The sequence below is a fragment of the Anastrepha obliqua genome, chromosome 5 (assembly GCF_027943255.1).
Source record: "Anastrepha obliqua isolate idAnaObli1 chromosome 5, idAnaObli1_1.0, whole genome shotgun sequence".
Classification (NCBI taxonomy): Eukaryota; Metazoa; Arthropoda; class Insecta; order Diptera; family Tephritidae; genus Anastrepha; species Anastrepha obliqua.
Genome location: NC_072896.1, coordinates 60,462,450 through 60,475,209, shown reverse-complemented (window position 1 = coordinate 60,475,209; position 12,760 = coordinate 60,462,450). Strand labels below are relative to the sequence as shown.

General features: G+C 36.0%; 1 protein-coding gene across 4 annotated transcripts in view; it reads left to right on the top strand.

Annotated features, from left to right (window-relative positions):
* Positions 1-12,760, top strand: part of LOC129249114 (CUGBP Elav-like family member 2) — a 260,192-nt gene that overhangs the window by 46,820 nt on the left and 200,612 nt on the right. For all 4 annotated transcript variants that reach the window (XM_054888750.1, XM_054888748.1, XM_054888749.1 and 1 more), the window contains exon 2: positions 8,737-9,908. In XM_054888750.1, the coding sequence (XP_054744725.1) occupies positions 9,271-9,908 (638 nt within the window). In that variant the 5' untranslated portion in view covers positions 8,737-9,270. The remainder of the gene's footprint in view (positions 1-8,736; positions 9,909-12,760) is intronic.

Genomic DNA, 12,760 nt, shown 5'->3' with positions numbered 1-12,760 from the left:
ATTATTTTTAGACACTGTTCTTTTTTTATTTGCAACTAGAAATTCAATGTATGTATGTATGTAGGTAGGTATTTCAAATATTTCTGTGCATTCGCGACGAGATTTTCATTTTACCTTGGTTTTTTATTTGTTGAAGTCCATCGATTTGCGTCATATTGGTAACAATAATTGCTTGCTGTGGTGTCGAGGAACTTGAATTATTGGTGTTTAGGTATAACAAGATTTGCATCAAGCCGGGTGGGAATCACTCTAACTACCTTTTTGACCATCTGCATTAAAAATTGCAACTGATTAGTCTAAAAAGTATGGAAAGGACTTGCTCAGCTCCAAACATATCAACATTGATGATGTTGCCATATTAATATTGGCCAATTAGAAGCCTACAAGAAATATGGTTTGAACGGCTTTCAACATTCTATAAACCGAATTCTTCTACTACAACTTTCCATACAATTACTGGAATTTCATGGTCGTTGGAAATTGCATCAATATATTCTATGGACCTGATTTGAAATTTGGTTACTTGATTATTCCTGATCTAGTTGATAGACTGAAAGGGTATGATATTATATTATCATCGACAACTGGTTTTCATCACATAGCCCTACGGAAACACTATTACAAAAGAATATGACAATGGTTGTAACTATGCGCAAAATTTAAAGGTGTACACCTCCAAAAATATTCTACGATATGAATCAACTTTTGCATTCACACCCAATACCATTTATGTATAAGAAAGTAACAAAAACAAAGGTACAATAGTCATAAGCACAACGTATCACACACCTAAGTTACCCGAAATAATCTCTTTTTATAACCTAAAGATGGGCTATGGGGGCATTTTTCAGTATATGTAGTTGATATTTTCTGGTTAAATATTATACAACGAATCGAAATCGGTCCCAATTGGAAGCAATCTCTGAAACACGCAAAACGTAAATGTTATCTGCATGTACTGGCAATTTCGTTGGCAAAGTTCTCAGTGGAAAAACGGAAACAAGACCCAATAAACGAGTTGTCTGTGACGCTGTTTTCGAGACTCTCAACCCATAGAAACCAACGACGATTAAGATAACTATAAAAAAAACAAAAAAAAATCCGATTAGTCCCAGAAGAAAAACGCGGATGGAGCGAAAAATGCTTTCATTCTGAAGAAAACCAAAATAAGTGGGCATCGTTACTCTGCTTCGTATATAGAAATAGGCGTGTTGAAACGACAAATACGTCACTGTATGGAAAAGAGCACAGAGCTAGAATTGTGAAATGGAAAGAATTATAAAAACTCTATCTACGATTTGGCTTGAAGAAATATAAGCAGAAGTGAAATTAATTAAGGTCGTCGAACTTACCAGATTTCCAAATTGTATATTTTTACTCCAGCCTTGTCGTAGTTTCGGCATAAATTCAAATTTACCAGGCAGTTGAGAGAACGAAAAAACTTACGGGACACTTTTTTAAAGTTTTAAATGTTTAGCGAGTTGGTCAGAGGAAAACCTTTGTCATCACTTTCGGTACACAAAATAATCATTGGTAGAATTTCCGTAGATTTTTTGGACTCTATTGGTTTTTTGGAGTCTTACGTTGGTCTTACTAACGTAACAAAAAAATATCATATATGTACTACATTTTATAGATCCGCAAAGTTTGCCATATGCAGGCATTATTTATATAAGGACGAGTTGCATTTAAAGTTATTGATTTTTCATTGAAATATTGTGTCAACAATTTTGTATAATATTTTTAAAATCACGGTTTTATTTATGTTTTATGCATGCGAATTCTTTTTAACAATAAGTAAAGAAGGCTAACTTCGGACGGAGCTTTATAATATACTACATACCTGAGCTTAAATTATTAAATTGAATTAAAATTATTTTCTTTAATTTAAAGGACACTGTTATATAAAGTTTTGTTCCGTTCGTGACTAGGTAATTTTTTTATATGTACTTGCGTTATATCGGTGGCGGACGTAGTTATTCACCGATGTGAGTACTTATCGAGATACAAGAGCCTACCCAATGTGGGAATTTACCCGCACACTGCTCAAAATTGTACAAGTTTCGTTTTCGATTTGATTTGGTTTCAGCAGCAATGTGGTACACATTTGAAAATATGGAAGAAGGATGAGTTTTTTAATATTGAAATAAAATATATAGTTTAAAAATATACAGAGTCGTAATTTTGCTCTGAAATGACGGATGATCTTATTAAATTAGTGAAAGAATGATAGATATGATACTGATAAAGATAAAAAAAATTTAGATAAAGTTGATGAAATCATTCATACTAATATTTAATTTGGCGGGCGTCGCAGCGGAATGGGTTGGTGTGTGACTACTATTCGGAAGTGCACAGGTTGGAAACCTCGGACACGAAACACCAATTGATAGAATTCGTTTTTCCCGATTGCGGTAACTCCTCGACAGGAAATGGCAAACCTCCGAGTATATTTTGCCAGAAAAGGCTCTTCATAAAAAACCATCTGCCATTCGGAGACGGCTTAAAACTGTCGGTCCTTCCATTTGTGAAAGAATCAAGATGCGCATTACAAATAGGAGGAGGAGCTCGACCAAACATCCAAGAAGCGTGTAAACGCCAATTATATGTATAGTACGGTACATGCATATACAATATTTAATGATATGTAAAAATAATGGCTTGATTTCGAAAAAGTAGTTTAATTATGAATTTCATTATTATTATCTATTAAATTAAAAGAAATTAAAGGCTTAATAGAATACAATACGACTACAAGGCACCAGCTTACATAAATTGTAACAGAATGTAAATTTCTTGTGTTTTGCAACGCTAATTTACCTAAAAAAGCTACTTTTTCAGGGACATTTTTATGGCCATTTTTGAAATGGAATCTGGCTACTTCTTAAAACTTTTAGCGGCAACACTGATGCTTAAATTAATTTTTGCTGTAATAAATCCCAAAGTCGAACACATTGTATGAGTATACTATAAGCGGTATTTCACTTTCTGTTGGATGACTGGACATATTTTATGATCATATTGGTATACTCGTACGTACTTATCAAAGCCATTTTTAGATAGATCTCAAAGAACGCTTTCCATAAATTAAGTTCTATTGGTACAACGCTTTGAGATCAAACGCATCAACATCTATAGAGTATTCGTGATTTGTTGTATTCGGAATAATTTTCTTACTATTTTCACTAAATTTGAATTTGCACACGCATATAACTAATGTTTCCCGAACAGCTGACTCATGAGCCTCTTTTCGTTAATTAAACTTTATAAATAAAACTTTATTTATAATAATACCGATAGTATTACCTTTAAACACTTACATTGCAAGGTGACGAGGCAGACGTGTTTTTGTTATGATGAGCTGAGCGAAGAATACAAAGCCAAGACAATGAGTACTCGTACAGTGTTCTATTTAGTTGAGGTGTGTAGTTGAAAAGTGCATTTACTGTAAAAATCACAAATACCGGATACAAGGCCTTATACCACAAATCTAGAATACCTCTATAGTAGAGAGAGTATTCCTTAAATTTCTTTATCTTCGCTTGGAAAGATTACGATGTACAGAATGCAGAGGTGTGTCCAACATTAGACCGTTAATCGTCTCTTAGCGATTTTGAAGAAATCAGCTGGTTTGCTGAGATAATATGACAGCAGCTTGTTTACGAAAAAACTGAGATTGTGTTGGTGATAGGCGAAACAATTAGAACAACCTTCGCCCATGTTGCTTCGAGTGTGTGAATACGTGTGAAATTATCGGGCAGGCAAAGTTACTCGCACGCTTTTGCTTTCGATGGCCAAACCTGGTAATCCATCATCCTTATACGAAGATATCAAAGATGTGTATGTAAGCATGTACTGATGTCCTGGATATATTTGCTAAAGTCTGCCGCTCAGTGCACAAATAATTAGAAAACAGTTAATACCTGTCATCGGCTTGTATGTAGATCCCATGTTGCGCAAAAAATGCCCGCTTATTTCTTCTGATTGAATCCGCTCCTTGTAGTAAGCAAGCAAAGCGAATCGCACACCCAGATAGAGCGTAGAAGGTGAAACTTGAACGCTGTAAAAAGTAAAGTATAAAAGAAAAATAAAACAACTACTCGCACAAGAATGTGTCTGTGACAAAAAGGATATTCATACAAAATGTACAATAGATAGATAAATAGAAAAAGATAACACCAATAACCAATATCTGGTAGATAAATAGATTTACAAGTTGCCAGCAGCAGTAGCAATACGACAAACAAAGCAACAACAATAAACACAGCACTATTTATAGAATACTCAAGAAAACAAGCGCCAGAAGCATGGTTTAAAATAAGGAGGAGGGGTAAAGAGCAGTGTGGACGTGGATTCTGGGTGCTGCCGATAAAATGGTTATCTACAAACATACTAGTCGCACTACACTGACACACGTACGTATATAAACAAGTGACATTAGAGAAACGTTCTTTATTGTGTGCTGAATAAATTATCAGTTTACAACAAACACAATAAATGCTTCTACATATATATATATGCATGTATGTGTGTATGTACGCACTGAGTAAATGTAGAAACTGTGATACGATGTGTTCATCCTTGGAGGCAAATACACCCAGCCAAAGAAGTAAGCGTCGACATAGGTGAAACAAAAAGTGTTCAATTTGATTGAAAGTACAGCAGTATCGCACACGCCGGCGGAAGGTGACATCAGACTAAAATCTCAGCTCTTTCACTCAAGGAAATTTATTGTGAGAAGGTGCTAAATTGAAATAATTAAATTAGTATTGTATAGCGTAAGCGCCGTGCAAGCCGATAGTGTTAAATTGAGGTTTACTAATCGTCGGTGAAAAACGCAATTATTAGTTGCCAAAAGGTGATCAACTAAACGCAATGGTGAAAAGGTTTCACTCTTGGTAATTTTAAACATTCATATGTGTGTATGTAAGCATCCACTTACGTATATTTGCATGTGTGCATAGTATACATATGTAGGTGATATGTACATACATACATACATATGTATACGGGTTTTCTATAAGGCCAGGCCATAATGAAATAAAACGACGTGCGAGAAGAGACACTTTGAAGGTATTGGTTGACGCGGCGTATTGCCATAGATCTACGACATTAAAGAACCTAAACATTTATGAGGTCAAATCGCATGATATTGGAAGCAAATTCACGTCAGCTCCGCGAGAGATAAACATATCCTCAAAATGTTCACAATAAAGTCCTATCCAAGGCACGGACTGCTCTATCGTGCAACTAATCCATCATGGTTTGGCATTTGCCGAAATATTGAAAAACAAATTTGACAGACGCTGTCAAAACAACATCACCGCCGCAACCAATCAATATCGATCAGTACCTATTAGGGAAAAAGATATACGTAATTGTATGCTAACATACATATGTACATATGTATGTATGTGCATGAACAGAAATAGTTCCGCTAAATGACGTACGGACTCGCTTTAATATTATTGCAGCCCTGATGTTATTTATTTATTATCCAGAAAATTCATATATCCAAACTCAAACCCGTTCATGTGTGTGTTAACACTGAACGCTTTTATGTGTAAATGTGGAGTCGCTGTTGATGGTGTCTGTGCACGCCGAAGCGTGTAAAGTTTGCATTGCAGCAATTGACCTATAATTAAGCTGCGCCTGCGGTATTTCAAGTGTGACAGCAAATAATTCGATTTCAATTAAATAAATTAGCCAAAGACATGGTACATGCAACGGGGGAACGAGGAAACACATATATGAATACGTATGCAATATCTGCACACTAAAGGTTTCCTTATTTAAACAAATATGTATGTGTAAATTTAATTATTTATTTCAACTCGATTAAGTCTTTCACAATTTAATACAACTATTGTAAAGTTACGCCATTAAATGATCTCCCTATTTAATCAATTATCGGTACTGCAAGTATAAGATCAAAATAAATAGAAAAGTAAATAAGTAGTAAAATATGAAACCAAATGAAAAGTATATACAGTATGCAAAATTCTTATTAGTACACCCCCTTATAAATAAAAAAACCATGTATATTTTCAAATTAATTTTAAAACAAATGCTTGAAACCGTTTTATTTTATAGATAATTAACTAAAATAAGGCCAAATAACAAAACCGCTCACAAAGTGTATTAATTGCAAAAAAAAAATAAGAAAGAAAAAAATTAACACTTTTCACAGAAGCAAAATTCGTATTAGTACACATGTATTTTCAATGATTTAAAGAGTAAATAAAAGATAGTTCAGAAAATTAATATTTTGTAGGATACCCTCGTTGCCTTAGAACAGCAGACAATCTCTTCGGCATAGATTTCACCAATTTTTTTGGGAGATTTGGAGAAATCTTCTTCCACTCTGATTTGAGGACTTTTTTTAAATGTTCTCGGTTCCTTATTTGATGATGTTTCAGTTGCTTTTTGAAAATCGACCATAAATTGTCTATGGGATTAATATCCGGGCTTTGTGGTGGTGTTTCGAGATAATTTGGATAGTTATAAAGGATCCATAACCTTGTATCCAACGCCGTGTGCTTAGGGTCGTCATCTTGTTGGAATATAAATTTTTTTTTGCAACCCAATTTTTTGGCACTTTTACGTAGATTCTTTTTTAAAATATCAATATATTGCCTCGCAATCATAATTCCATCAATAAAATGCAACTTTCCTACTCCGTTTGCCCCGAAACATCCCCATACCATCAGAGAACCACCACCGGGCTTAAAAGAAGGCTGCAGATTTCATTTTTGAAGGCTAGTATTACACTCTCTCCAAATTTTTATGCGTCCATCGGACATTTTTATATTAAATTTACACTCGTCCGAAAAAATTACCCTTTTCCAAAACCGCATATTTTTGTTTAAATATTACCTGGCGAACATACATACATATACACACAGGGTGCCATAAAATTAATCATCTTATAATTTTTGCAAATGGTGTCGTACGTCAATCATATTTGACACTTGTCAACTAGACACCTGCAGTACACAAACAATGGAGCGCGAAAATCTCTTTTTCCAGAGAAAGTACTTATTATAATAATAATATGTAGCAAATGACATATTAGTACTTAATAAACGAATAAATGAACATATGATACATATGATACATATACATATCATACATGTCTATTGAAGATTTCCATTACTTTAAATATTTTTTTATTTAGTGAAAAGTTATTCAAAACAAAATTGGTTGATTAATTTTGCGTCACCTTGTACCTACATACGTAGATGTAAGTAAGCTAACGGTTATTTCATTATGCTATTTTAGATGGTTATAAAAAATATTGAGGTGATTCACTTAAACGCAAGAAGTAGAAAACTCGAAAGCTTCTGAAGCTTCCGAGGCTGCTTTTGGAAATGCGCCCTTTGCAATCTTATAAACAATGACCAAATTCGGAAATTTGACAGTTCAGATCAGTCAATAATTTAATACGAGGGGTGCCTTTTATATTTAGGATTAGAGAACAAAAACAAATTTCAATCATCGAAAATCACTTTATTGTTTTTCAAAATATTCTCCATGAAGATCTATACACTTTTGCATGCGTTTGAACCAATTGTTGAAGCACTTTTGCCACTCTGAATGAGGTACCTCCAAAACATGCATTCTGAATGCCGCAACCGCTTCTTCAGGTGTCGAAGAACGTTGACCTCTCAGTTTGTTTTTTACGTACGGGAATAAAAAGAAGTCATTCGGTGCCAAGTCAGGACTATACCGCGGATGATCCATTAATTCGATGTTTTGGGTGCTCAAAAATGCAGTTGTTTGAGCCGATGTGTGAGAGCTCGCATTGTCCTGGTGAAGAGTGATCCGTCTTTGGCGATTGGTTTTCCTTATTTCTTGGAAGACAACTGGCAAACAAATGGTTGTGTATCAGTCAAAATTTACTGTTCTGCGTTGTTCTAGTGGTACGGTTGCGACATGTCCAGTTTTTCCGAAAAACGAAAAAACAGACGACCATTTGCTTGGAAGTGCTTCGTGCGCGAACAACTTTTGTTAGATTTGGCTCATCTTGAAACACCCATACAGTCGACTGCTGTTTACTTTCGGGCGCATACGCGTAAATCCATGATTCATCACCTGTCACGATGTCATAGACGTGTTTCGAAGTCCCGCGATCGTATTTTTTGAGCATTTCCTTCGACCAATCGACACGAGCCTTTTTTTGAGCGATTGACAAATTGTGTGGGATCCAACGCGAACAAATTTTTTTGACAGTCAAATGTTTATGCAATATTGAATGTATGCTCGTCCCACTAATGCCTAAGATTGTCTCAATCTCACGATAGGTTACATGACGATCTTGTAATATCAGTTCGCTCACAGCATCAATGGTTTTTGGAACAACAACTGATTTGACCTCGAAACTTCATAATGAACTAATTAAATCTCAGCATTCTGTTACTTTTGCTAATTCTAACAGAATAATAGAAAGCGATTTATTTAAGCATCGAACAAACAATAATTGGTTGCCACGCGATGCATTTTTAAGTATTTAAATACTGACCATATGTCCATTTTTCTGTGTTTTAATAATTATTTTTGTTAATATATTTATTTTGTATAGCACCAATTCATTTCATAAGGTTTTTATATACATACCTGGCAACAATTTTTCAGGCCTGATTTCCACAGTTGGATATGCAGTTTTCTGTGTTATTGTATGTATTCATATAAGCCAATTTTTAATTAACAAGAATCACTTGTCTCTTTTGCTTACAGCTACTTACTGCTATCACATCGTTATCCAGCATTTGCGTACTTTATCTAGAGCAAAACAATTAAATAAATTGTATAAATAACTAGCCAAGTGTATAACCGTATAATGACAATTACAGAAGTTCTGGAAATTTGCTAGCGTCCCCTAACTGTATCTTCATTATATGGGATAGGCAATTTGTTAAATACGCCGCGCCTTATCTACGAACTGACAAAAATTATATTAAACTGATAAAGTGAGACAATATTTACTAATTTGTGCAACTATACAGATTGTAAGTTTTGCCTAGTGTAGTTAATGCTATAAAGTAATCCAACTTTATTATTACCAAATCCCTCTATGCGGTGGCAGTCAATATTTGTTTCAAAGCCGAAACGCACATAGCTGTGAGCGTAAGTCACTTAACAATTGGAATTGACCTAATATTTAATACCAACTCATAGTCACGCACATACGTAGATGTATGTATGTATGCATATATGAACCTACAAATAACAACCACAAGCGCTAATAAAATTTCGAAACAAATCGCGTAAATGATGTTGCATTCCATGAAATTGTGTGCTGATAAACTCAACGGAATAACGGCAACACCTCCGGACTCAGCAGCACTCCCTGGTGCAGTGTTGGTTGTTAATACTACTACAGCATTGCCAACACCTGTTGCAATTGCGAATGCAAATTCCGGCGGTGCCATTTCGGATAAAAATAATTTAAATAGTACCCTTATCAACACCTCCACCATCGCTTCTATAGGCAACAATAGCAACGTTAACAACAGCGCCATTGTGCAGCGACAACTTCATCAGCACCAAGGAAAATATTTGGACGCGCCGGGTGCAACAAAATTCCATCCATATTTGCGTCCAGCAGCAGTGGTGGCTAGTGAAAATTCGGGCAGCTCAACAACTGTAGCGGGGACAAGTGCATTTGCGGCAACACTGTTCCCTCCGTTTCTAAATTCGGTAAATACCAACGCCACCACCAACAAAACACCAGGAACCACAACTGTTGCCGCTGTTAACACTGCAACATCACCAAGTGGATTACTAACTTTGCCAACAAAACAACCAACCTCTGTTTCCACCGCCAATGCAACTACAGCAGGAGCTTTTATTAATTCTAATTCTACATACGGGAACGGCAATAACTACTCAGCAGTGCACTTGAAGAGGTAAGTAGATTCGGATTAATTTTAACTAAAAAGAAACATCTTCTTTTAGCATTTTGTATAGCCTAGCTTAAGCTCGTGAGGAGCGTTTCAATACAAGATTCCTTAAAGATTTATCATTCTAAACGTTTCCTGAATAACCAAATTACTAAATTAAATAATAAATTCAGCCTGCAATGTGAACAGCAAATAGTCAAACCAGGCCTGGTTGGCCCTCAAAGCCTTTTACGTGTATTTTTATGATTGAAAAGAAAAGCAACGATCCAGCTTATCTAAAAGCTACCCATAAAACGTTAAATTTATTTACTAGAAAGGATATTGCATAGAAAATATAGCCTTTAATACTTAAATCAATGCCATTTTTTAAATGCATTCAAGTGTTTGTAAAAGGTCTCCTATGAAGTATAGACATAGTGCGAAATAAAGTTTAAATAAGAAAACAAAAATAATATTTCTGATGGAATAGTTTAAGTATTTAAACAATTAAGGAAGATTACAGCGGGTTCAAACCGAACTTTATATAGTACATCCACGCAAATTTAGGTAAAACTTAATTAGCGCTAAGACTTCATTTTTAAAACCAAACTCATAAACAACTCTAGCTCACTTCTGAGTTATTAGAGTTATAATATTGAGAGTTTTAGTCACTTCTAAACGGATGGAAATTTTTCTTAACATATAAAAATGGACGTGGTTTTATGGGGGTGCAATTATATTTGCTTCGATCTTAACGAGGCGGGCACCAATTTTTGGCGAGCTTTATTGAGTCGTTATCGATATACGCGCATTTACCCAAACGTGGGCGTCGCTACGCTTCTTCTTAATTGGCGCGATAATCGCTTACGCGATTTTGGCCGAGTTTAACAAAGCGCGCCAGTTGTTTCTTTCTCGTGCTAACCGGCGTCAGTTGGACACACCAAATGAAGCCAAGTTCTTCCCCACTTGATCTTTCCAACGCAAAGGAGTCCTTCCTCTTCCTCTGCTAGCACCAGCTGGTACTATATCGAATACTTTCAGAGCCGGAGCGTTTGTATCCATTCGGACGACATGACTCAGCCAATGTAGCCGCTGGATCTTTATTCGCTCCGCTATGTCTATGTCGTCGTAAAGCTCACACAGCCCATCGTTCCATCGTCTGCGATACTCGCCGTTGCCAACGTGCAAAAGGTCCAAAAATCTTACGCAGAATCTTTCTCTCTCGAACACTCCAAGCGTCGCTTCATTGGATGTTGTCATCGTCCAAGCTTCTGCGCCATACGTTAGGACGGGCATGATGAGAGTCTTGTAGAGTGTTAGTTTTGTTCGTCGAGAGAGGACTTTACTACTAAATTGCTTACTCAGTCCAAAGTAGCACTTGTTGGCAGGAGAGTATCTACATTGGATTTCAACATTGTTATCGGTGTTAATGCTGGTTCCTAAGCAAACGAAGTCTTTTACACCCTCTAAATCATAACTGTCAATACGCCAGTGCGTGTCGATATCCAGTTTGGAGAAGGCAGAACTAACATCGCGGATGTTAAGGGCAATAATGTCAATATCATCGGTATGCGCCAACAATTGTACGCTCTCATAAAAAATTGTGCCATAGGGATTAAGTTCTGCGGCTTGTAGGATCCTTTCCAATATCAGGTTAAAGAAGTACACACGACAGCAAGTCACCCTGTCTGAAACCTCGTTTGGTAGCAGTGAGGTTCTTTATTACTTGTGCCGTATTTATTTTAAATGGCAATTTTACTTCATTTATTAAAGAGATATCAAGTTACTTTTGTTTTGAAATTTAGTATTTAATTGACAACATGGACGTGTATTGTAAGACGTCTAATTTGTTGTCGCAGTCATGCTCTTCGGATACGTATCGAAATTTTGGACTGCTGGAATGAGACCGAGGCAGCCCATTCTTTGGTTGGCGCTTCTTCGCAAACAATGTAAATCCTTTTTTATTTAAAAAGTTTACTTTTATTTAAATGAATTTTGAGTTAAACCATCTACCGATTGTTGTGTATTTCACGTGAAAAAAGAACTCCCTCAAATGCTTTCCGAGTGAGAGACAAAAAGGTAGGAGCACTCAACAAAAACAACCATTGGGCTGGGGGTGCAAGAGTATAAAAATTCTAACTGCACGCCGCAAACTTACAATTTAAGGATAACAATAAACAAATTGCAGAGAGTCGCATTTGTTAAGCTGCAATTCATAGCCTAAAAATATACGTGGGTTTTGCTGTTGCACTATGCAAGGGTTTTGCAAGGCTTATGAGGGGGCTACTCTAAAAGGTGCGTCGCAATGGCCTCGTTGCGGCAACGAATTTGACGGACTTCGAAATAGTTTATGAGTGTTTGAGTCGAAGGCGTCACATACGCGCCGTGCGCCATGCCGGATTGTACAAAAATTGGCAACTTTCTACTTTTACGGTACGGCAAGTGCGGCGCAAATGACAACTGTTTAAAGAAGAACAATTTTGGAGAACGCACATTTTTATCGATGGTGTTTTTAAAATGAAATTTAAATTAATTAAATCAATTTAAACGCAGACTTATTTTTCCGTTAAAAGCTTGAAAGAGTAGAGAAAAGGCTAGGATTAAACAAGTTATCCTGAAAAATTAATGTGCGTCCCGATCTCGAAGTTATCGTCGTACCCACCGTCTACAAATACTATAAATTCTATTAAAACTCCATTTCGCTTGAATAAGCATTAATTTTATTATATATTTCACAACCAATAAAAACCTGTCTATACACAACGAAATATGATATTTGCATTCACGACAAGATCCTCTGTGGCTTTTTTTATATGCGGCAATACTTTCATTGTGGCACCTCAGTCTGTTTTATGTGTCACGTCAGTCAAATGCGTTGG